General features: G+C 37.6%; 1 protein-coding gene across 1 annotated transcript in view; it reads left to right on the top strand.

Moving 5' to 3' along the window:
• The first annotated feature begins 16,741 nt into the window (after positions 1-16,741).
• The window catches only part of emx3 (empty spiracles homeobox 3), a 41,782-nt gene continuing 31,392 nt past the window's right edge, over positions 16,742-27,131 (top strand). The window contains exon 1 of the mRNA XM_028812898.2: positions 16,742-17,633. Within this exon, the coding sequence (XP_028668731.1) occupies positions 17,291-17,633 (343 nt within the window). The 5' untranslated portion in view covers positions 16,742-17,290. The remainder of the gene's footprint in view (positions 17,634-27,131) is intronic.

Here is a 27,131-nt window from a genome sequence, read left to right as displayed (position 1 = left end):
AAAGCTGAAATAAAATGGGCAGAGATCGCAGTTAAACTTGACATACCTAAAGCCATCACCCAGACACTGTTTCCATCTGGCAGCACAGTACTGTCCGTCAGAAAAAGGGGAAATGCTCATGATACACTGGAAATGTGAAATTGGGCTGGAAAGTCATTACTCGATCATCTAACCTGACATGGCCAGTGATTTCCAGTTGTGTAGTCTGACATCTTCAAGGCAATGAGATCAGCAATGCTGTCATCAAGTTTGACATGTCCTCCAACTAGAAGTTGTGTAATGTAACATCAACTAGAAGCACAAATGGTTAATCCTGTTTTGTCGTGGAGACAATGTCCGAGTTCACCTCCTTCACATAGTTGTTGTGTGGAGGTTTGGATGTTCTCTCCTTATCTCAATGAAACGGCAGAAAGGTTTAAAGCAGGAAGAACAAGTGTAACTGACAAAACTCCATGTGTAACCAGCTGACATTCACTGAAGGATGTTGACTTGTGCAGGTCAGTAAGCTGTTTGAGTAGCCATTTTGTGCAAACTGTACACTTCCCCATGTCATCATGCGCTATGACACGTGTGGATCCATAGTTGATATTGTAGAAGGGTACAGCCCGGACACAGACAGGCAGACACGTTGCAGTCCATCACCACACGTTTATTTACACTATTATTATACATAAGTCACTAAGTGCACCGCCACCAACAAACCCCAACAGTCTCCCAAAGTCCTGGCTTCTCCTCCAAGCCGTCTCTTCACTGCACACACACTCAGGGCCTCTCCTTGCCGCCTCCTCAGACCTCGTCCACCTCCTCACCCGACTCCAGCCTTGATTGCAGGGCGGCGGCTCCTTAAATAGGCGGCTGATTGAGGGCCGCACCCGGCCACCTGCCACAATATCCAAATGTGCAGCAACAGTGGATAGCATGGTCCGTTTTTTTCTGATGAAGGCATTTGCCATGTTTACGTGGGCTTGTGTGCGTGATATTGATGGTTGACCATATTGAGCTTCAATGGTTATACATGTTCTTCATGCTTTAAACCTTTGTACCCATTCATAAACTTTTCATTGAGTCATAGTGTTTATACTTCCATACTGAGCCAACATCCTCCTGTGAATTTTAGCAGATTTCATCTTTGTTAAACAGTGGTGCAATCCCGCAGTGGAGCGTCCATTTTCATTTGACCTTGGCTTCAACTGGACTAATAGAGCGCTGCATTGTGTGTGTTTGAATGACCCATCGCGAACACGTCGTATTGAATCAGATTCTATCCATTGCTGTTACCATGTACATTTTCAAATTGCCAATTACTCTGTGATTTACCCTCGTATATATGTTAAGTTTTATTTATCATCATTGGCATTTCATTGCTGGATTCAATGTTTAGGTGCACTAAGAAAATATTTGTTCCACTGTTCTTTGCATATACTTTTATTTTATAAGCCTCTAACAGTTTTTACTTTCTGGTACATTGTGTTAGTTGTTAAATGTATATGTTACGGCCAAAACCCGAATTTCTGCCAGTTCCCAAACTGGCCAGTCATTTCGCATTTTGGCCGAGAGGTGTGGCCAAAGTCCAATTTACCAGAAATGACCAGTGTATATGCTACTTTGGTCGGCCATTTCGCGAAGTGGCGAGAAATCCCTGGCCAAAATTCGATGTGCTGATGTAAGACTGTCTGCTCAAGGTGCTAAGATGCTTAGAAATTCAGATGCAGATTCAGAAGTGAGTTTTCCATTTTGCACGAGAAACTGCTCACACTGGAATCCGTAGGCACAGAAGAAAAATCACTATGAACCGTCGTGTCTTCCCAATCACTGACCGGCGGCCAAGGCTACACTCGATGCATTGTATTCGGAGCAGTGGATTCCCTGATACACTAGATACATACAGGCAGAGTGGTGTCTCTGAGGCTAGGGATCTGCACTGCAAATCAGAAAGTTGCCGGTTCGAATCCCGTAAATTCCAATAGGGCTTCTTCTCTGTTAGGCCCTTGAGCAAGGCCCTTAACCTGCAATTGCTGAGAGCTTTGAGTAGTGAGAAAAGCGCTATATAAATGCAAAGAATTTATTTAATTTTAGATGGTAGCACATCAAGACAAGGACTACCACATGGATACCCACAAAGCATAATGGGAATTGTAGTCCCATGGGGCATTCCATGTGGGTTGCCAGAGGGAGCTGTTGGTTTTGGTAATCCCTATTGCCCAAGACTTCCAATCGACCCAGAAGTACTTCCATTGGGCTATGCCCTGGAACAAGAAATATTCCCGTGTCCAAGATAAAGGAGCCATTCTGTCACATCCAGGAGAGTCATAACTGGGGGAGGAGAGAGGCAACACTCGCCTAGGAGGAGTGGAGGAGAACCAAGAGAAGGAGAAGAAGAAGAATTTATAATTATGGTGGTTTATATTGATAAAGAAACCTTTTGTAAAGTAATTATCAATAATAAACCTTACATTGAGGACTTGTGTCTGCGCAATTGCGTTTGGGGCCCTCTTTGGTTCACATTTCACTAAATTAGCTGTTTTATTTTACTTTTCAGTTGGATTTAGTAACAGAATAATTAGTGCTGAGGCCTGCCAACTTTAATATCCTTGGTTCAATTCTCCATATGGAGTGTGAATGTTCTCCCTGCATTGTGTGGTTTATACTGTACCTTAAGTATTTTGCCTTTCCTCTCATGTCCCCAAACGTGCATTTTAGGTGGACTGACGACACTAAAATGACCTCAATGGAAAGAGCTGATGTTTGTAGAAGCATTTTTCAACAAGGCTTACTGTATTTTTGTCCATTAGGGATAGCTTGATTACCTGTGTAATTGTGAAACATTTAGAGGTCGCTCCATTCTGAACAATTTATTTGTTCCTACGTATGTACTCTTATGCAGAGTTCTCAACTGGCTAAATGATTAGTAAACAATAAGAAAAAATGAATTAGTGAACATTCCAGTATTAGGGTGCACTTCTCAGAACATTCAAGAAGTAAGTGGAGATTTCCAGAGAATTCTAGTATTAAGTACAAGCTTCCAGAACAATCAAGTAGTAAGCAGGAGTTTCTATTTTAGCACTTTGTGATAACAGTCTCAGCAGAAACAAAGGAAAAGATGGTGCCATGCCTGCAGCAGCCACCATTACTGGACATTTCTCGATGTCTTATGCTGACAAATGAATCTGAACAGCTGAAGTTATGGAATCTGGTAACAGAAAGAACATTAAACTTCTTTGATGTCCTTAAGGAAAAAAGGCAGAGACAGGTCTCAGTTGTTTCTCAAGAAACCAGCAGAACAGTGGAGAGGTGATCCAACCTTCAACGAATTTTGTGAACTGTTGGCATGCATGACAGTAGTGAATGACATGGGTGAGTCTCATCAAAAAGGACGAAGGACGAGGAACAGAAACAATTTATCCAACTGGGCACAAACCATCACAAAAATTTTCCAGCTTTATCAGACACGGTGCTAATATTATAGACCTGAAAGTGTGGAAGTGTTGTGTGCTGCTCAGTTCAGATAACATTCAAACTGCCACATGGAGTGATCTCTAAATGTTGTACAACCAGTCTTGTGGAGAATCTGTCAGGTTTTTACTTTTGGACCACCGTAGTGTGTAGGCAGTGTGGGTGAGAGCCAGTTGTACCAGGGGCCATGGGGTGACTGCCATGATTGTTGTTCCACAAAGTTTTATTTATTATGAACATGTTTGCCTGTATGACATTATCATGACTATTGGCCTTTATGTATGCTTGAAGTATCTCTTTGAAGGTGGTCATTTTCAATAGGATTTAATTTAATTCCACATGAAGTGAGCTTAATTTTATTTGTATATTTTTTTGCATCAAGGCCCTTAATATTCTAGTTCCAGCACTGTATATAGGCATGTGCATGTCTGGAGCCTCCATGGTGACCTGTCATGGTGTTTCCCACTTTGCACCCAGTGCTGCCAGTTTCAGATCTGATCTAATTGGCTAAGATTTCAAATAATCCAGTTTACCACATATTTCTTTTTTCTTAGCTAGTTTGATAGCATATTGCTCCTTTCAGGCATTTTTACCACGAATGTATCTAAAGAGTTTGCTATTTTTAGGTTTAGGAGTCACACTGATGACACTCCTCCACATTCACTACTGTCTCTGTCAACTGGCTTATAAAAGAAGAAAAAGTCACAGAGCTGAAGCAGCACCACCACCATCTTGTGTCTACAAAGCTGGTTTGGATGAAAACAAGTTAAAATGTTTAGAAATAACAGCAAGGACTCTGATAAATTAAGTAACAGGCTCCAGAGACAGTAATATCTGAAAGGACTGAAACATGGTAGCATTTTGTTGAGAGTGCATCACTTTTAATTGTAAGACAAAACCTGTGACCGTAGAAAATAATTTTCCACCTCATTTACATTACAATTGTTTTTTTTAATTATTGTGCCATGTGTCTGTACTTAGTGTGCCAGTATTTTTAAGGAAAGTGAAAAATTCAATTGGAAAGGAAAATTAAAGTATTCCTAGTGCCTCTTGTAGGTATTTGTAAAACATTTAAGATACACCATTTAGCTTGGTGGCCTGCCAGAAGAAACTGAAAAGGCCCCTCTCAATGCAGGGCACAATCAAACTCCATTTTTAGTTAAGCTCAACTTAAAACGCACAAACTCCTCACCTCACTAGAAGTTACACTCTTCTCTGTATCCAAATGATGGGAAATTCTCATTCCCAGATTTACTGACATATAAGAAAACATTTATTATTTCTTCTTTATATTCAATATGTGTAGAATGAGGTTAATATGTCAACTTTAAACTACAGATAGCACCTTAAACCTCTTGTGTGTATGAAATGATGTACATACACTATGTGGACACCCGTCCAAATGATTCAGTTCAGGTGTTTCATTGATATAATCAAGCACATAGCCATCTAATCTCCACTGACAACCACTGGCAGTAGAATGGGTCATATTGAAGAGCTCAGTGTGTTCAAATGTGGCACTGTCATAGCATGCCACTTTTGTCACAAGTCAGTATGTGAAATGTCTGCTCTGGTTGGTCTGCTGTGATTAGTGAAGTAGAAGTGTCTAGGAGCAACAACAGCTCAGCCATAATGAGGTAGACCACACAACCTTACAGTACACAGCTGCAGAGTGGCAAGGCACATAAAAATCACCTGTCGTCTGTTGCATTGCTCACAGCAGAGTTCCAGACTGCCCATAGAAGCAACATCAGTGCAAGAACTGTGTGTTGGGAGCTTCATGAAATGGGCTTCCATGGCTGAGCAGCTGCCCACAAGCCTTAAGATCACTATAAGCAATGTTAAGGGTCAGTTCAAATAGTGTAAAGTAATGCCACCATTGGACTCTGGAGCTGTGGAAATGTGTTCTCTGTAGTGATAAATCACACTTCACTATTTGGCAGTCTGATCGACATATCTGGGTTTGGTGGATACCAGGCTATCATATGGACTGCATAGGATAAAGTATGGTGGAGGAGGAATAATGACAGGGTTTGTGCTAGGTCCCTTAGTCTAGTGAAGGACACTTTGAATGTTACAGCATGCCAAGACATTTTAGACAATCATACACCTCCAGATTTGTGACAACAGTATGGGGAAGGCCTTTTTCTGTCCCTGTATACAAAGCCAGTTTGATAAAGACATGGAGGAATTCAAGTGGTCTGCACAGAGCCCTGACCCCAACCCTAATGAACTCCTTTAAGATGAATTGGGACACCAAATGTGAGCCAGCATCAGTAACTCACCTCACTAATGTTTATTTGTCTGAACGGTCACAAGCTCCAAAATCAGAAGGTTGGAGGCCATTATAGCTGCAAAGGGTGAATTGGGGAAGGATAACTCATTATTAATGTCCATAGTTCTCAAATGGGATGGCTAAGAATTTCATATTGGTGTGATGGTCAGATGTCTACAAAGTTTGGCCATCTATATCTATATCTATGTCTATATTTATATCTATCTTTCTCTCATTCTATATATATATATCCATCTATCCATCCATTATCCAACCCGCTATATCCTAATTACAGGGTCATGGAGGTCCGTTGGAACCTATCCCAGCCAACACAGGTCGTAAGGCAGGAAACAAACACTAATATATATATATATATATATATATATATATATATATATATATATATATATATATATATATATATATATATATATTATAAAAAAATCTTGGGAAGGAGACTAGGGAGATGAGACGTGATATTCTCGGAAGACAATTTGACGTCCCGCGAGAGACACTTTAACATCCCGCGAGACAGGGCAGTGAGACAACATTTAAAACAAGTTCACGGACTCCTAACCTAACAGTTGTTGGAATGCTGTTGGCAGACAGACATCATGTGATCCCAGCTCTTAAAACAATGACAAGCGACAAGCAGAACACGCAGCTCGCCAGCAGCAGCAAGCCAGTAGATGATCCGACCACTTCTGCTTAGCATGCGTTCAGCCAAAGCCCCCCCCCTTCAAAACGCGAGCGGCAGAGATGCGAAGTGGCAAAAGGACAGCTGCTGTACAGGCTTTTAAATGATCAATGCACGGCCAGCAGATGATACAAATGCTTTTCCTTAGCGTGCGTTCAGCTGTCCCCCCTTCATAATGTGAGCAAAGTTATACATCCTGTGAGAAAAAGATTTAACCATGCCGGAAATAAAGGACAAGTACAGTATTGTTTTTACAAAAGTTTTAAAGTAAAAGTGAAAATAATGCATATGTAACAATTCCCATGAAAATAACAATCTCTTTAAATTCTATATCTGTTAAACCAAACCCGGGGGTGGGCGAGCGAATCGAGCAAGGGGTGGAGCCCTCTGGTAAGTATATATATATATATATATATATATATATATATATATATATATATATATATATTGTGGCAGAGGGCCAGGGTCCATGCCAGGTCGGGACACCCCTTCACTGTATATTCAGGGGGAGCAGCCCTGGACAGTGCAATACCTCCCCCTGGACGCTAGATGGCCGCCCCCCTGGGATGGTTTCCCGCAGGGCTCCATGGGAATTAGAGTTGGGTGCAGCCCTATTGGGTCCAGCAAGAGGCCACCAGGGGGTGCTGCAGCTGGGACTCCTGAGCCCGTTATATTGTTATATTGTTCAAACATTTGTGTTGATTAATCTTTGCTGTACAGCATGTTTTTTAATGTTTAAACACTGATTTTGTTGGAAGTACCAATACAATAAATATATGTTTAATTTTGACCATTTACATTTTTATTCCTGTGAGTGGTTGTGTAGATAGGGCCACAGTGCACTGCTTTGCCCGGGGGCCTAAAATGCTGTTAAGACGGCCCTGGTCAGCACGACTTAATTAGACAGACAGTACTTTCCACATTCATACAGTAAGTTTTTACCTTGCAGAAGCCATCTTTCATGCTCTTTCTCTGTTTCTTTGTGAATGAGATGCCAGGTTCTGAATATTTCTTCTAAACTGTTCTTGTGGAAGTCCATTAGTCTTCAGATGATCCAAAGTGAGGGTGTGCTCTTTTCCTTTTCATTCTTGATGAAGCCTTCAGTCTTGCTTTTCTTTATTCCCTTGATATCTTTTTTCTACTAATTTGTCCTTAATTTCCCATTGTGTATGTGTAAATCAATATTCCTTTTAGGTTGCCGTGTGCATTTCTCTGTAAAGATGGTGACAGTATGCCAACTGTCCATTTCTTTAACCCTCTTATTCCAGTTTTAGGGTCTAACTGCCTGTTCTTAATTATCATACGCAGCAACTGATTTTATATAAAGTCATAGAACCTAACAGAGGAGTGCCTGTGTAGATGGTTAGCAGCTATGTTTGCTCCGTACCATTTGACAGGATGACAAAGTTTTGACTTCTAATAATGGTGTTAAAGATTCTCACAACCATTGTAATGAAGTGTATCCTGGTTTCCCTCACCCATTGTTGTTCCACTAGGTGTCCTTGAATATGCAAGTCACAATTTAATAAAAAGAACTGTAATTGATCAACTTTATTGTATCCCCTGAAAACACTGAAAACACCAGTTACAACCCAGTGTGGCACAGTGGCATAGCAGTTAGCGCTTCTGCTTCACAGTCCTTGGTGTGGAGTCTGTAAGTCCTCCCTATATCTGCATGATGTTTCACGTCCAGGAAATCTGATTTCCCTCACACATTCTATAGACATGCATGTTAGGTTAACTAGCAGCTCTGAACAGACCCGGTGTGAGTGAGTGAGTGAGTGAGTGAGTGAGTGAGTGAGTGAGTGAGTGAGTGAGTGAGTGAGTGAGTGAGTGATTATGGAAGTGTATGTATGAGTGTGCACTGTAGAGGTCCAGCACATGTTCTGGCTTCACACTTAGTGGTGCTGGGATACGCAGCTCAGTACTTGATGAGAAATTAGATAGCCTTCTCCTCTCAAGACTAGAGCAGTATAGATTGCCTCAACCTGCCAAAGCAGGACAAGTCCTGTAGTCCTGGGATGCACTTGGTTGTTCTCCAGCACTCACCTTCTAGTGCTGTGGGGTCTTTTTTGTCACGTGATGACCAGAATGACACACAAGACTCCAAATGTGGTCTCACTATCAGAAAATACAACCTTAGCATACTGGCCCTTTAGTTATATTCAGCAGTTCTAATACAATCTTATGTTTTAATTACTTTTGCATGTTATTTAAACCATGCCAATACTGTTTCATTATTCAACCCTAAATTCTTTTCATTTTGTCATCAGTTGTGAGTTTATAATTAATTTTCTTTTTGCTTTCATTAAAATCAAATTAGATTAGATTAGATTAGATTAGATTAGATTAGATTAGATTAGATTAGATTAGATTTTATTAATCCCATGGGGAAATTCAAATGCACACAGCAGCAGAAACATAAAAAATGAGAATACAGACTCATAGGACAGATAATACAGCCAATCAATCAATTAATCAATACATAAATAAATAAATATCCTTAACGAGTACATTAGGTGGAAGCCTTGAATTGCCTGATAGCAGTGCACAGAAAAGACCCCAAGAGGTACTTCTTCGCACACCATAAAAAGTTCTAAAAGTGCTCCAAGACAGTGCCTCCTGGTGGGGATGGACGGGATTTTCATAATAACATTCAATTTTGTTATCATCTTCTTTTCCACAATAGCTTCTAGTGTGTCCAGAGTTCACCCTGTGATGGAGCAGGTTTTGCTGATAGATTCATTCAAGCCTTGTACTTCTTTAATGCTCAGGTTGCTTCCCTCGGAGAGGGCAATGTGTGGCCACTGTGGAGTGGTAGAACATTTCCAGCAGCTTGCTGCACACATCAAAAGATCAGAGAGTTCTTAGTAAGTACAGTCTGCTCTGTATATATTTTATATTATAGTAGACATGGTACCTATATTATATTATATTATATTATATTATATTATATTATATTATATTATATTATATTATATTATATTATATTCCATCCATTTTCCAACCCGCTGAATCCGAACACAGGGTCACGGGGGTCTGCTGGAGCCAATCCCAGCCAACACAGGGCACAAGGCAGGAACCAATCACGGGCAGGGTGTCAATCCACTGCAGATATTATATTATATTATTTCAGTAACATACATACATTTTACTGTGGTGGGCTGGCACCCTGTCCGGGATTTGTTTCCTGCCTTGCACCCTGTGTTGGCTGGGATTGGCTCCAGCAGACCTCTGTGACCCTGTAGTTAGGATATAGCGGGTTGGATAATGGATGGATGGACATACATTTTATTGGAGTTAATGCTGGGGCTAGCCCTAAATGGGATTTCAGACAATTACCCAGAAGCAGTTGAACTAAAACAATTTACATATGTCATTTAACATGGCAGGAGAAAATCCACACAGTGATAAAGTAGCAGATTAAGAATAAAACCCAAATCGAGAGAGCTGTGAAGCGGCCACGCTCACCACTGAGCCACCATGCCTCCAATTTACTTCTTAGAGTCTACCATCTACATTTTTTGGATAGGGCAACTTTACTTTGCAAGGGAGTACTGCAGAATCCTGGCCTTCAATAAATGAGTTTTTAAAATTCCGATTACCGCTCAGCCTACCCCATGGTTTGCCATTGACCCATTTGCTAGAATCTGTTGTCTTGTGGCCCTTTTATTTGCCCTTTTTTGCCTTTCTCAGTCCCATCCAGCGGTGTTACGCTTTATTATGAAGATGGAATAATTGCAGCCCTTTAAATGCCTTTCTTCCAGGCATTCTCTATGTATAACAAAAAGATGTTAGTGAGACTTCACATCCCCTTCACTTTCAGTTGTCACATCCAGTAAAATACCCAACACGGCCTTATTAAGTTGCTTCTATTGTGTGGGGACTTAAGACCAGTTAGCTTGTTCCAGGCAAGGGAACAATAATCACTTTTATCTCAGCTTCACACCTCGAGTACCCACAAAAAATCCAACTGGTTAATACCTTCATTCAGGGAGCCTCAATATATAATTAATTGCCAGAGGCAATATTAATAGATGTTAATTGCCAGTTGAAATCAAAGGGAAAGGGGCAAAAAGCTGCAACTGAAAGCTATTAATTATATACTGAGGAATTAACTAGGCAGGGGCATGAAGGGACGAGACAAGGTTGTTATCGGACTCTGGAGAGTCCCTCCCCTCCTTGGTTCACATGGGGCTCCCCTGAGCTCCCCATGAATAGGCAGCGCTTGGACGCCTTTGTTACAGTGCTCAGCCTTGATTGTCTAGAATGAAAAGAGTGACATCTGTCCTAGGGTTTTGGGGCTGTGATCTACTTTGTACCCTTGAGATTTGAGATGGTTACTGGCAAAGTAGTTAACCCATGCAGCTCAGTCCGGCATGATTAGTCTCCCAAATCTTCCCTCAGGAGTCATTTTACTACTGTGTAGCCAAAAATACTGCAGGACCACAAAGGAAAAGAACAAATGTGGCTGAATGACCTCCCGAACACGTACACCTTTCTGTGTCTTATATCATTTTGTCAACAGAACATTACATTAGATGTTTTGTGGCAGTTACTCATTTGCATTTGCGCATGTATGTATTACATCCAATTGTAAGAGTAAGAAAACAGAGGGCAGAACTTCATGGCAATATTCCAGTTCAGAATAAAAGAGACAGTCAAGTTAAGCACACATCTCTGTGTACTGCTTAACTGCTTCTGTAAAAAATCCACGTTTTGCTAAAATCACCATTTCAAACATTTTAAAAACCCGCTGAGTCTAATTTAAGGGCTATGGGGTGCCAGAGTCTGTGCTGGCAAATCTGGGCACCATGGCAGGAGCAGCAGTCCATCACCCTCAACTGTAACAGGGACAATTTACATAAAATATAAAACATGATCTTTTGGAATGTGAAAAGAAAGCCAGAGAACCTGCAGACACACCACCAGAGGCACGGAGAGAACCTACAAAATCCACTTGGGGTTCAAATGACCAGCCAGGGTTCAAAGCTGTGGAGCTCCCAGCATGGAGCTGGGAGGCGTTAAGCACTGCATCCGAAGTGCAACAAAAAGCAAATAAGTAAATAAAAAATGTCCTATACATGTGGGATTTATCATTTGCTATGGACTATAAAAAAGCTTAATAGCTCATTGAAAATTCTAATTATGTTAAGCTTTGCAGGAATTCATATGGGCAGTGAAACTAAAGTAAAGACATAGTTTTTGCCAGAATTGTAACAGATTTTTATTTGAAAATCTATGAAGACCCTAGCTGTACTGTCATATGCTGTAAGGTTTAAGGGGACTGCATGGAGGTTAGAGGTGTATTCATATATTCATAAAGATGATTTAAAAAGATTGAACTCACTTAATAACGTATATACAATGTGTGTTTATATATATATCGCATGTATAGACATATTGTATATATGTTATTAAGCGAATTCAATCTTTTTAAATCATCTTGTATATATATATATTTTTTTGGTATTTGGTACACTATATTAATACTCGAGGGGAAATTGTCTTTTCGCGTGTCCGTTTTGGGGTGCCGGAGCGCAGTCAGCCATTGTACAGCGCCCCTGAAGTAATATTCAGGTTGAGGGCCTTGATCAAGTGCCCAGCGGAGTAGAAGCCCTTCTGCCAGTAACTGGATTTGAACCGGCAACGTTTCTAGCTTAAGAAAAAAAAAGTCATTAAATTAGCGCTTGGCATTTGCAGAAAAAATGATGTATGAGTGCCCAGTATAGTGCACTGGCATCCTATCCAGTACCGATTGCTATTTTGCAGAATAAGCAATGGCTTTAAATAGCTCTATACTGAAAGAACAGGATCAGAAAATGGCAAAATGAGCGGAATCGTCGTTCTTCGTCTTTATTTCTTGGCATGATGTAGCATTACACGGGCAGGTTTTGCATCTGGAACACAGAAGTTATTCACATTTGCACAGCTTGCAAAGAAGTTAGCGCAAAAAGAAAAAATTAATTTATGAGTTCTGTTTCGGTCTGTGCTTACTGATATTATTTTAATTAAGTAGTTTTATTAATGATATTTTGATATAATATAGTAATTAAAACATGCTAATGGGTACAATTACATTAAAAGATAAAGGGCGGACGGAGCTGGCAAAAGGAGCTTCTCTATTTCTTGCTGCACTCATTAAATCCATCTTCTACTCGGCCAAACTTGCTTTAAACGACGAGTAGTCTCTGGGGGTCAAGAAACAAAGTGATAACAGCGACTAGCTTGGTCTGCACTTTACACCTGTATGTTTGCTTCGCTAGATACGGTACGTGGCACAGTCGTTATAGGGGCCACCACGCTGAGTCGACAATCTGGGGTCGTGGTCCGTAGGAAGCCTGCACGTTTTGCACATTTTGATATTCTTTGGACACCTCGTTTTTCAATCCAGGTTAATTCATGGCTCTATATTTGGCACATACGTCTGAACACTCTGATTGGGGGGGCGCTCTTTTCCTGCGTTGAGTCTAGTGCTGCCGGCACCGGCTCCGCCCCCAACAAAATGAACTGGATTTAGCGGGTTTGAGAATTACAAGTTATAAATTACGGTATAGCTGGGTAAGTTACAAAATGTCTAAACAAACATACATCGCTGCAATTAAATGAGATCCGAGCGGCTAAAAGTCAAAACCGCACTCAATATTTGTTTGGGAAAATGCAAGTTTTCAGACATTGTAATGACTGTATAAACCTAGACTATTAATTCACATGGTAGTTCTTAACTTGAGTTTGTAGAACACTCACCAGTGAAACATTTTGGATAGTCACTTATTATATATATGAAAAAAAAAACTCAATCTGTACAATACATTTAAAAGAATATTGCGTAATCAAGAAATTATGTAATAGTCTACTGAAACGTCAGATTACTTAAGCTTCTTTAGCTTTACTGCTTACGGTACATTTACAGATTTCAGAGGTTTTCATATATATATACGAAAATATATATATATATACCCTGTTCGGAGAAGCCTTGCACCCTATGCTGGGACAGGCTATAGCCGCCGCGATCCTACACAGGATAAGTGTGCTTTGAAAATGGTGTACAGGTAAAATTCATTCTAGATTTTTGTGTAAAGCACATAATTTATGAAATGTGCTACATTATTATCATAATTTTTATTGTTATTGTTAGTCTAAATTGAAAGATTACATTTTATTAATTAGTATTAATGCAAGACAAGGGCTCTCACACATATAGACGCTGCTTCAACCTGTAATCGTTGGGCAAATTGAATAAACAAACAAACAAACATACAAATAAATTAATTAATTAATAAATACAACATGTGAAAACCACAGAGACAGATATTTGGATTGTAAAGGTCGTATACGGACAAATATTATCAGCCACAGTATTTAATTCAAATAATACACTTTGCAATTGTAATAATATACTGATAAAATATATTTTCTTATTCAAGTGCAATATAGATATTTGCTGGAGAAAGAGAATTTGGTTGATGACTTCAGTGAGGGTCTGAAGCGCTAAGTAAATGACATAGAGATTACCAGAGAGGCTCACTTGAAAGTGTTTTCTTGAAGCAAAAAATACCATTTGTGTGTGTGTGTGTGCGTGTGTGTGTATTAATTTGATACCCATTTCGTATTGAGACAACACACAAAATAGAATAATTCTTCTGAAATGGCAGGAAAAAAAAGTTATTTATTTGATAGCTTCCACTTTTTAACTGAATTATACAGAAAGACAGAGACAGACAGACAGACAGACAGACAGACAGACAGACAGACAGACAGATAGATAGATAGATAGATAGATAGATAGATAGATAGATAGATAGATAGATAGATAGATAGATAGATAGATAGATAGATAGATAGAGCTTGGTTGGCCGTGTGAAATCATGTTTTTCTGCTGCAGTTTTCTACATTCCCTTGTCCATCGCAAAGTTTATCACAAGAGATTTCTTTGGAAAACCTACACATGCTGATTCTCACAAGAGATCTGGTAAAATGAATGAGCCTAGGAGGATTAGAGAATTAATCTGTTTAACTATAGCGGTTGGATTTCCTGAGCTAAATACAAAACAAAGTAGAAGCGCTTTCTGGAATTAATGGAGAACCTTCAAAGTAAGATTTGTTTGATGAGAGCTCGAATTTATGAGTATTCAGAGCAACTATCAGAGAAAGAAGAAAATGTGGTAAAAATAGGTTGAAAAATGAAGCTGAAAATGTATAGGTAAAAATTTAATTCTAATTTTTTGTTTTATTTTATCCTTATGCTTAAATTTAAGAGAAATAATAATAATAATAATAACAATAATAATAATAATAATAATAATAATAATAATAATAATAACATTCCCGGAGCTCAGCAATACATTTATTAATTATTTAATTAATTTTTTATTAAAAAATACACTTGGACGTGGACACGTTTGTTCCGGCGCATGAAGGTTCGGTTTTGTTTTGGTGATAGATAGATAGATAGATAGATAGATAGATAGATAGATAGATAGATAGATAGATAGATAGATAGATAGATAGATAGGACAAGAGCTGGCTACCAGGATAGCTTAATGCGCGTTTTCTGTTTAACAAGCTGCTTTAATGGAAGTTCTGAAACAGCCGCAGCAGTAAGAGAGGCTCGTTGAAACACCTCTCTTTAAACATATGTCTGTATTTGTGTTAGCTTTTGAAGATGAAGTTTACATTTATATATCCGCAAATAATACCTATTTTGATTAATAATACCTTGATTTTTAAATTATATATGAATCACACCCCGAATTCTGGTAACATAGGATTTCTGTTTTGGATGACTCGTTTTTGATTTATGGGTCTGTTTTTTTTAACAATCTAGCCTAACATACAGTATAATTTACTATTAAAAAATAATATGTAAAGCACAAAGTACAATAACAAAAGTTTATCATTTTAAAGCTTGAAAATGTAAACACGGTAAACTATAGTAGGTACAATCCCATGATGTGTTTCACAAGCACGAAAGCAGCGAGTAATTTAATCATTTACGTGTTTAGTGATAGAATATTTTTGAAAATATTAATGAATGCGGCTTTTTATTTTAATTTTTTATTTACTTTTTAAATTTGTTTTTATATTGGATATTGGATCTTCTAATGGGACAACATACAAAATAGAATAATTCTGGTAAAATGGCAGGAAACAAATAAGTTATTTATTTAATAGTCTGCATTTTTTTTACTTTTGATAGATAGATAGATAGATAGATAGATAGATAGATAGATAGATAGATAGATAGATAGATAGATAGATAGATAGATAGATAGATAGATAGATAGATGGCAGTGTAAATTAACACCTACAGTGTGTATTTGTAACGTTTGGTTTCCATATATACACTTTTAAGGGTTACTCTAACTAAATTATCGTTAATTTAACACTGTATATGTTTTTTTTTTTTTTACTGAGTTAAGCAGTTTTTATGATTTCTTTATCTAAAATTGATGCCATTTAGGAATATAACTATTTTTTAATTATACTTTTTGAAAAGCAACTTTGTTTACTTGTTTGATTTATTCTAAAATTTTGAATAAAGAAATGATTTTTTAGTTTCTATCATTAAAGTTTGCCAGAACGAGTCCAAATGTCTGCGCCCCTCGTATTTGGTGACTGCTGTTAGGAATGTCTGCACATTAGCCTACAGTGTAATTCGTGACGGTCTGGTTGGTCGGATTATGCGTTGTTGCCTCCATATATATAAACACGTCGTCGTGAATTATCAGTACAAATGACATCATATAATGTAAGCTATGTTTAATAAATGTTTTAGTCAACAAATTCATGAGCCAACGTACAGTTAATCCGTTCAGCAAATTTGAAGACTTACCAATATGGCATACGGTATGTCTAGAATACAGTTTTTCTGCTCTTCCTCATACAGCTGTCAGTTTATCATAATGAAAGAATAAAATGCGTACAGAGAAGTTGGAGAGAAATAATAATGATAACATTTTAGATGTGTCCCCTTAATTTCATACACTTTGTAATCTGAAGTAATGTCTCTTGCAAAGCGGAATTGCATTTTATGTAATTTTTATTTCGATTTAAAAATATTTTTTACTCGGTTCCACCGTTAAAGCGTTTCAACAAAACAGCCACCATATATTCTGCTGACGTTGTTCATTGCAATGTCCATTTTTGCTCTTTATTAACAATACATAAAGAAGAAACGTTTTTGTTCTCAAAAATGATAATCCTGAAATGTACGCAATTTGAATAAGCAGGCGCGCGTAGGTCGGCAATCGCGGGGTTTTTTTCTTGGTCTTCTGTGCGCATGCCCACCACACCTCAGTCACTAGGAGCCAGAGGGCAGGTATTGCGATCTCTGAATGACAGGGCTTTCTATCAAAGGCGAGCTGATCCCCAGTCGTTTTTCTCGGGGTGCAAAAATGTTCTTGCGGAAAGAGCTGTCTGCACTGAGGCTGTCGTAAGGATACGGTAGAATTCCAAAGCAGGGAATTTGGGGCTTTCTCCAGAATAATAATATTTAAAAAACAGACGGTGTAAGAGATAATTAAAACACAGCAATAAAGACAACTGTCACGAACTGCCGATGTTCGTGGACGCGCGTACGCCACGAGCAAAACTGTAAAGTTTTAGGGCATCTACAGCATTCTTCCCTTTCGACGAAGTAACATCTTAGACGGAACTTCTACTGCTGCCGACTTTAAAGCCTACAGGAAGTAGAAAGTATGGATTGCTCAGTGGATTAATACCTGGTGTGGATTTTACGGATTTCTCCTATTTTTTTCTTTTTTTCTTTCCTTCTTTCATTTTTATTGCTACAAGTTCACCCAGCCTTTTCTTGGATTACCAAGAACTCTTTTGCCATTTCATTGTCATTGCTGGGAAAGACCATGTACCAATCGAGTAGTAAGAAATGTTTCACTATTGAGTCCCTGGTTGGTAAAGAAAGTAACTCTCCGGCTGGGGACGAACCTGTGAGACCTACGGCTTTAAGGTTCACCGAATCCGTCCACCCGCCTCCCTTTGGGAGTTGCTTTCAAAGTACCGACAGGACCTTATTCAACAGCCAGGATCTGATGTTCCCGGAGCCGGGAGCTCACGCTGGCAACCCAGGACTCTCCCTTCATCCTCTGCAGCTACCCGGGCAGCCTTATTTTAACCCGCACCAAAGAGAGACTTTGAATTTCTATCCATGGGTCCTTCGAAACAGATACTTGGGACACAGGTTTCAAGGCAAGTATAGCTTCCTGTCGTGCTTTTGTTTTCTCGAAAAGTTTGCACTAAAAGAGACAATTTAATGTTATCTATCCATTTTACGTATCACACTTATTGTTTTATGCTCCTTACATGAAATTCTAGTTGAACCTTCTAATACCTTCGAAGTTTAGAGCAGTTCACTGTATGGATTATCAACAGTAAACGGCAGCAGGTTCTGTTAAAAGCGAGTTCCCCGCGGTTTAAGAATTAACAACAGTTTATTAATATCCTTCTCCATGGCTACAGTCTTTTCATACGGGGTATTCGTACACTTCCTTCTTATCATTTTTAACAAATTAAACGAACTGCGCATCTTCTACAAGCTATCGCGATTTAAGTTTCTCATGGGTGTAATATGGGCAAAGGGCTGTGAGGTATTTTAAAAATACACGACTGGTCTGATTATAACGAACATAACGCTTAAAAAGGATCGAGTTAGCACTTACCGGATATTTTTAGAAGTAGTCTGAATACAAAAAAAACAAAAAAAAAAACAGAATTTGTCACATATTTTTATATGACTGTGTACTAAAATTATTACACTGTTCAATTGTTTAAAATTATTTCAAGACATAAAAGACGTTTTCGGAATTTAATAATGATGCGTATGTGGGTTTAATCGGAGAGAACATACCTGTCTAATTGATCCATTTTAGATTTCCACTGCAGAGTACAAATGCGATAATCATTTTCTTTCATTTAAAATGCATTCACAACTATTATTTTTTAATCGAGATCAACATTGTAGCGTGTTTAGCAATTGATAAGCCTAATTTTAAAATATATATATCTATCGAGCGAATGTAAATAATAATAATAATAATAATACAAATAATAATAATAATCATAAACGTACAATATGCGAAAGACAATTTCCCCTCGAGCATTAATGCACTGTATCAAATACGATATATAAGACGGGCAGAGGAACTCCAGTCCTTAGATGTGTATAAAAATATGTCGGTACTGCCAACAGTCAGTCAGTCAGTCATTGTCCAACAGTATAGCGTACATTGTGTGGGACCAGTCCTGAGTCAAGCGGGTTGAAGTTGGATGGAGTGGAAGTTATAAGTCACTTTCCAACGAGATTTAATTTGTAGAGAGGACTGCGGGGAGATAATCAAATGTATCTTGTACCACATAGTTTTCACTTTGCAATTAATAACTTGAATAATTATTTGCATTGATTAAACTATTTGCCATCTTTGAGAGATGAAATATAATTAATCTACAATATAAAAAGAAAATTCAACACCTAATATCCTGATTAACAAGGATAATTTTACTTTAGAAAGATTAACTGGATCACACGGTTAAGTATATTTCTTCTTAAGAGATTACAGCAGGTATTTCCTGAGTGTAATTGTATCGCAACACAGAAGCAAGTCGCTGATTGAGGTAATAGCTGTAGCCGATTTGTTGCATTGTCCTATTGTGTTGAAATGGACATCTCCAATTTCATTTTAAGCTTTAGAAAGCTTACGAGCCCCCAATACCCCGGCATCTTAAAATCATTCCAGAGCTACTGCTCGAAGTAGTTTATTGTCTTAGGTTGTGTTAGTTGTGTTGAATACCCGCCTCCAATGTACTTTATATAAGTTATATTCAATCATTTATTCGTTTATTTTACGAACCCACGTATTGATTTTTTTAGTTACTAATAATGCGTCGTAAGATATCATTTGTAGTCCTCACTCTGCATGAAATAAGTCAGTTTTTAAGAACACATTGTGAAGAGTAATTCAGATTCTAAACAAATAGCAAACTGCCTTATCAGTGCAGTCTTTCAATATTTTATGATAATTGTTTATTCATTTTATTCTGTAGATTCAGAATGAACTAACTTACTTGGTGTAGTTATGGGACAACACCGAAAAAGAGAGTTCCGAGTTTATTTGCTGAAGTAGGTTACAGCTGACTCTTCACATTGCTTAAGATCAATTGTCAGAACATAATCTGTGACGTCAACAGCGCATTACAACTATTAAATCAGGCATTATTGCCGATGTGTTTAATGAACTGTGCAGTTGTGCAATAGTTAGCGAAATTACCTAAGCATTCTAAACGGTGCGGTGTAAATTAGAAGTTCTCTGATGCTGCAGAATCTTACTCACGCTTTTGCAAGTTAGAAAGTGTAATGGGTAGTTTTCGATCTTACAAAATTAAACACGAAATTAAATTAAAATAGAAATGTAGATACTAATAATAGTTACTCCTTGGTTGGTTTAAAAAAAACGTGCCAGTATACGAGTACAAAAAGTGAAGCCGAGTTGGCGGGGTTTTACAAAATGATGCCAAAATATAACTTAATTATTAATAGGCTGCCCCGTCCAGGGATAGTTCCCGTCTTGTTGCCATGATAAAGATCCCTAAACTGGGGTGGAATTGGCTGGAATAAATGGATTAGATCGACGTTTCGTTTCAATGAAATATACAATATTAGTTCAGCACAAATATTGGGCAGTGTAGGCTTTAATTAAGTTTTGCATTTGGAAAATAGACCCAATAAAATTAGAATGTATAAGGCTTAAACTAATATTGACTATATCTTTCAGACCAAGAAGCATTGGCTCAGTCTTTTTAAATTGCTGCAGCAAAAAAGTGCAGAATATTCTCTCCTCATAAACAACCTTACCGTTAGTACAAAGCGACTGGAAATATATAAACAATATAACTCAAAATCACGTGGAATTTGCATGCAGTCGATCACATAAACAGGGCTGCAGCTCACGAGATCGTGTTATAAAGTCACAGCTTCACGTCTCTAAGCCTTTGGCTTGAGGTCCGGCCAGCCACCCTGCGCACTTTTTCTCAGTTCGTAGGAGATTTCCCCAGGAAACGCGGTTCTCCCTTCATCCCAAAGGGACCTGCTGATTAAGGTAATTGGTAAAAATAACCTGACCTTATGTGTCAAAGTGTGGGGGCGCACAAGGTACGTGAGTGACTGAACCCTCTCAGCGAATGGCGTCCCACCCGGAACTTGTGTTTGAGCCTCAAAAGTGGGACAATTCCAAGCGAATTAGGAAAGTATACCGATCATACACATGTGTGTAAAATTATATATGTATAAATTATATAATACATATATATATTAATTCAGAATATTAAAGGTTATATCTACGTTGAAAAAGAAATTAGTAAGGATAAGGACACAACTTTCGCCTGTATAGCCTTCAGTTAGGTGTGCAGGTATACATATACGTTTTACGGTTTGTTATATTTGAAATTATACTAACTATAACATTTAAAACGACAAAACAAGGCCACCATGATCAGGGCATTCTAGAAAACTATAGGATCATCGAAAACACTAAGTAGTGTAAATACTCCTTTTGCAACACAAATAAAGGTGAACTTTTTATTTCATATTCGGCCTACTGTTTCAATGGTGTCCTGGAAAAGAAGATCCTGGATAATAATAATAATAATAATAATAATAAGTGCATATGTTTTTAAATACTGCCTAGTATTGAGTGGAAAAAGAGTGAAATCACCTTTAAATATAAAAAATGAGAAATTCATCTTTGTGTATATTTGTAGTCAAGGTTATTCCCGCACTAAAAACGATGAAAGAATGTTAGAAACACAATGTTCTGGCCATGTAGCCCTTATCTATCTATCTATCTATCTATCTATCTATCTATCTATCTATCTATCTATCTATCTATCTATCTATCTATCTATCTATCTATCTATCTATCTATCTATCTATCTATCTATCTATCTATCTATCTAGTTTAACTTGTGTAGATACATCCAGAGAAAGTTTGCAATAAACTGTTTCATGTTACAAAAAGTGGTTCTGAAAGAGTAATTGAAGTTGCTTTTTCCATATACATTGAAATTAAACATAGAACCACAATCGGGCACTTTTCAAAGATCTATACATTTTAGGAGAATAGAATACAGTGAGTGCATATATGGGAAATATAAATAAGATAATAAAAATTACCTAGCTTGTCTTGACTGAAGAGCTTATGTAAAAAGACCTAAATATCAGATTTACATACACTCACAAACAATGAATAATTACCTAGGTATTATACTTGTTTTTTTTAGGCTTTCTGTTCTCAGGTGGACCTTTAATTAGCAAAAATATTTTGTCATTTTTATAGATATATAGAATTAATTGTTAGTTGCAATGCATATCTCTATACGGCTTACTTTGTTAAGTGGATAAACACATACTGTACATAAAGTATGACTGATCTATTCACTTTGAATGCGTTGCTCCACATACAGTATTCTAGTTTTTCTGTGTTTTTAAACAGCTTTCACAGTTCCATAAATCAGCCTATTAAAAGTTTGAAGTGCTGAGCTACTCCTTCAACTTGACAAAGCATGTGTTGTTACTTGATGCAAGTTGTGACTCTCATGATTAGCACTCTTAAAAATCCTGGCCCTTTAATGGCATTTTATGGTTCTTTACTGGGTTGTGTGGTTCTTCGTAGGTCTGTTAAGCACCATTTCATTCTGGGAAGGGGTCTTTGCATATGAACTTGGTTCTTTGTCCTTTGAAAAACGTCCTAATATGTAGAACAAAACCTGACAGGTAGGCTACCTAGCAGGACACTAAGAGTTTAAATAAACGTGGACTTGGCCTGTGTGATTGTGTGCACCAAACGTCCCTTAACATCATGAGCCATTGGTATTTCACAAATCTGCTACAAACTCTTTGTGGTTATTTACTGTATGGGCCTGTTATGGGCCTAAATAATCAGGATTCTTTATGAAACCTTCTCATTCTGGCACATTTAGTTTTTAGAGTGTAGTTAGGAAAATAATCCTCAAAAAAGGGAACAGTACAGTCATTCTTTACCTGTTTGTTTTTTCCCGGTTATGTGCACTGTGTATTTTCTTATTCCTTTCTAAGAATTCAAAAATGCAATGGGGAAGGAGGGGAGAACTCAGAAATTTGTACGCTAACAAATGATTCTTAAACTAGGAACAGCGCAAACTGTGTTGTTTTGATTGTGAAATAGATTTTTGTTCTTTATAAAATGAAATAAAACACTGTGCTCTAGGTATATGCAGCCTCTCCATGAAGTGACATTTAGAGACGGCCCTATTGTGATATGGTAGTGCTGCTCAACCATCTGTGTGTCTGTCCATCTGTCCGTCCATCCATTCCTCCATCCATTTTCATTTCTCCTTTGTCAAAACTCTAAAAGCTGTTTTTAATGAAAATTAAGAATGTATCTGTGGCATTCATTTCTGTGAAACACATGTAATTAACTTTAATGTTCCAAATGTAGTTCTGTGCACAAAGTGAGCATCTTTGAAGTAATTTAAAGACTCCGCACATGCACTCATAAATACCTGTTGTTTCTTGTATATAAACAGAAAATTATGAAAAAAGAAACCTCAGAAACCTGCTGCTAAGCGTGACTCCTGCATTTGTGGATTTTTGCCTCACGTTAAAATATGTAATAAATAATTTGAAGTGGAGTTGAGGTGATATTTTAAAGAGCATTATTAGACTTTATGTTGCCAGTGAGACAGCTCTGTCTCATATTCTGCCAATACGTTCCTAAGGGTGAGGCATATGCTTTTGCTTTGCAAGACAGTATTTTCACATGGAAAAGCACAAAAAAAGACAAGTAACGAGGCCAATGACGGAAAATCTCAATGTCGCTAATTCATGAAGGTGTCTATTCTAACAGCAGAATGACCTCATGGTGTTATTTGTATGATAAACATGAGTGTGTCATATTGATTTGCATCTCCATTACATTAATCCATCATTTGTATCATACCGCTAAAAGCAACTCTAATTATAACAGCATTTGAGCAAGGAGAAAATGAATAACCCGTGTGAAAATGTGCAAAAATATATTTAGAAAGTGTAACACATTCTAAAGGGGTTTCTGATTTATGGGAAAACCATTGCTTTAACCATTGCTTTTAGCAAAATGTTAGAGCGCAAAGGTCTTTTCTGTTCCTTTTATGTCTGCCTGGGACCCTGGGGCAGTTTTAAAATGCAAGGGAACCGTGTTAACGTGCGACACTTCCTCTATCCTTGTCTGCAGAATCGAAAAAGAAAAAAAAAGAAAACAAATGTGTTTATGAAACTTGCTAAATTTAACAGACAAATAAAGGCTATAAGCATATTTGAGAATGTTATGATACAACTTAAGAAGGCCAACCATAGATTGAAACTATTTAGTTCATCTGCCATGTCAGTCACAAGTGGACCTCTTAATGTCTGCTTTATTGCTTTAGACTGAGATCAGCTGCTCTGCTGTTGGATGCATGTATGTATACAGTAGATACACTGAAAATTTGTTACGTTTTATATGCATAAAGACACCACAGTTCATCTTTTACCTTCTTTACTTTCAGTGTGGAAATAACTTTTAACTTTGTTTTCTTTACAGATGCATGCTGACGCAGCATTACATTTACTCTCTCTCTCTGTGTATGTAAATATATATATATATTATATATTTATTATATATATATATATATATATTTATATACAGGGTGAGTCAAAATTATGTAAACTTTTGAATGGCGGAAACAATTTATTCACAAAACATATGTGCAAGATAAATTACAGGAGTGGCTCAGCCTTTTTGCCATCATGTTCAACACATGTACCATATGTGGCACATAAATTGTCCACAAAAATTGTTTATCAGTATATACTGTACAGAGCAGTACCATTGGTGTTAACATAATTTTGATTCACTCTCTCTCTCTCTCTCTCTGTATATATATATATATATATATATATATACAAAAACACATACATACATATACTGTATTTGTATGCATATACAGTAACAAAACATATATATGTAAAGTATATAAAGTAATATTCTCATGCCCACACACAGAGGGGTCAGAGCATATACAGTATGTAAAAGTATTTTTTATATAAAGTATATATAACATATATACCTGTTTGGTGTGTGTGTTTGTATGCTTTTATATGCAATCAATTTACTATTACTGTACTTGTATCTATAAAATCTCTGTACTTCTATTGTTTTTTTAATTAAATTTCCTTTCCTGCAAAATATACACATTTTCAAATAAAAGTGTAATCAGATAAAGTAGGAATGCAATATATATTGTAGATAAAGTACACATAAAATGTATTTTTATGTGTATGTGTGTGAAAGTTTGTAGGGTCTTTATTGTCACATATTGAGTGTCCAGTAAAATTCCTTGCACCCTTCAGCACCATAACTGATCAGTAGAAATACCTCGATGTGAAACATCAATCTTCCTTAATTGAGAAAAATCTCAGGACATAGTTTACAACACTATCTACCATTAGGGAACACAGGATATTATAAGATTTCTATATATTTAGGAATCTAGTTCTCTATCAAATCAGATAAATTAAGTAAAATGATGCTAAATAGAAAATAACAAAATTGTTGTAACACAAAATCCAATTCAGGATTATACTGTAAAAGCTGTATTTGTGTGTATGTGTGTGTGTATAAAGAGTGAGAGAATGACAGAAAGAGAAGTTGTTTAATTTTTCAAATTCTCAGTTTCAATTGCTAAGACTTAATAAGATAAGTTTAACTAAACTAATGATATTGTGGTGGACAAAGGGAATGGACTGAATCCTGAATGGGATGGAGAGCAGACCTTTACCTTGCCGTAAAGAAGACATAATACATGGACAGAAATGACAGCCTGCCAAGAACAGTTGTTCCACCAATTCAATAGGGGTCAGTGTTTCTCTGATCAGGCTCTAGTTTGGACACCCACAAGGCTGCTTGAGACTTGTAGCCAACAGGAGGAGCTACTAGGGGAAGATTTCCTTATTCAATTATGGAGGTGCTTCTTGCGTGCAATGTTTTGGCACTGGAGGTACTCCCTGGTGTGGCATAAAGGTTGTCACCACAACTAACTACAGCCAGAAAAAGGCAACAGAATGTAATTGCAGCCTGCAGTACCTATGAGGTCAGTCGTGTTACACCCCTACATCACAAATCAGCCACAGCGTCAGTCACGAAACACCCATCACATGCCCAGTCACACGATGATTAAGATTAGGGTTGTCTGAGGTTTTTCCGACTCAAAAAGTATTTCATGACTGACCTCGTGGGCATTACCTGACCTACGTCATAGGTAGTGCAGGCTGTAGTTAGACCCATCTTAAAAAAGGTGGTCAAAACTTGTCTTGGAGGAATGGAGATGGAATTGGAATTGGGATTTGGATTGGAATTAGGATTTTGATTGTGATTTGAGATATACTGATTTTGAGAAAAGAAGAAAAATGAATGGCTATTTGAAATGGAGACTGATTCTATACAGTTGTGTCTGGAGTCTGGTGCTCTGTAATGGCCCCTGCAGACCTTATATATATATATATATATATATATAAATATATAAATGATCTGTGATCAAAAAATAGGTTGAATGCTGCTGTCGAGTGTCATCCAGTGGAAAGGCAGGAATCTTCACGGGAAGTGGCACGTCGAACCTTAGTAACAGTGAGTGACAAGTTTCAAGTTGTTTGGTGCAGTCAGTCGGTTGTGAGCTCCGGTTGAGAGAAGGTGTGTTTTAAAGTGTGACATAAATCATGGATTGTGAACAAAGCATTAACGTGAAATTTTGACAATGCTCTGTGTCACACATCGCTTATGGTACGGCAATTTCTCTCAAATAAAAACATTAGGGTGTGTCCTCATCCACCTTAGTCACCTTATCTGGCTCCGTGTGACTTCTGGCTCTTCCCCAGAGTCAAAATGACCATGAAAGGTAAACGTTTCGAATTGATTAAGACATCGAGGTAGTCACGACAGCACAACTAAAGGGGAGTATTTTGAGGAGGGAAAAAAGGCAATTTGTCTTTTACTGTAATATTTTTCTTTCAATTTAAGCATTCAGTCCTCACAGGTGGCGCAGTGGTAGTGCTGCTGCTTTGCAGTAAGGAGACTGTGGAAGATTGTGGGTTCGCTTCCCGGTTCCTCCCTGTGTGGATAGCGCTTTGACTACTGACAAAAGTGCTATATAAATGTAATGAATTATTATTATTATATGTGTGAGTAAGTATATCTGTATATAAAACATGTGTACTGTATAACATTAGTAAAAAACATCAAAGACACAAGCTAGTCTGCTTAATTAACAAGAAAATGTTCATTTTTGGGTTGGATAAATGGCTTTATCTAAAGTGACACTGTGATAGATAGATAGATAGATAGATAGATAGATAGATAGATAGATAGATAGATAGATAGATAGATAGATAGATAGATAGATAGATAGATAGATAGATAGATAGATAGATAGATAGGTGCAGATTCATCCTTACTACATGTATACAAACTCATCTATCCTGGCCTCCTTCATCTCTGTATGGGTGGTCGTTATACGTAATTGTGTGGTTGTTTAATAAATCCTAATGGCTCAATAGTTTCCTCCTCAGTATCTGTTTCTGTTGTCCAGCAAACAAGGATCCCCTTGTATCAGGTGCTGACTGGAGTGGGTCGAGTTGGAATCCTC

This window comes from Erpetoichthys calabaricus, chromosome 11 (genome assembly GCF_900747795.2).
Source record: "Erpetoichthys calabaricus chromosome 11, fErpCal1.3, whole genome shotgun sequence".
Classification (NCBI taxonomy): domain Eukaryota; kingdom Metazoa; phylum Chordata; class Cladistia; order Polypteriformes; family Polypteridae; genus Erpetoichthys; species Erpetoichthys calabaricus.
This window is presented reverse-complemented; position numbering and strand designations above follow the sequence as displayed.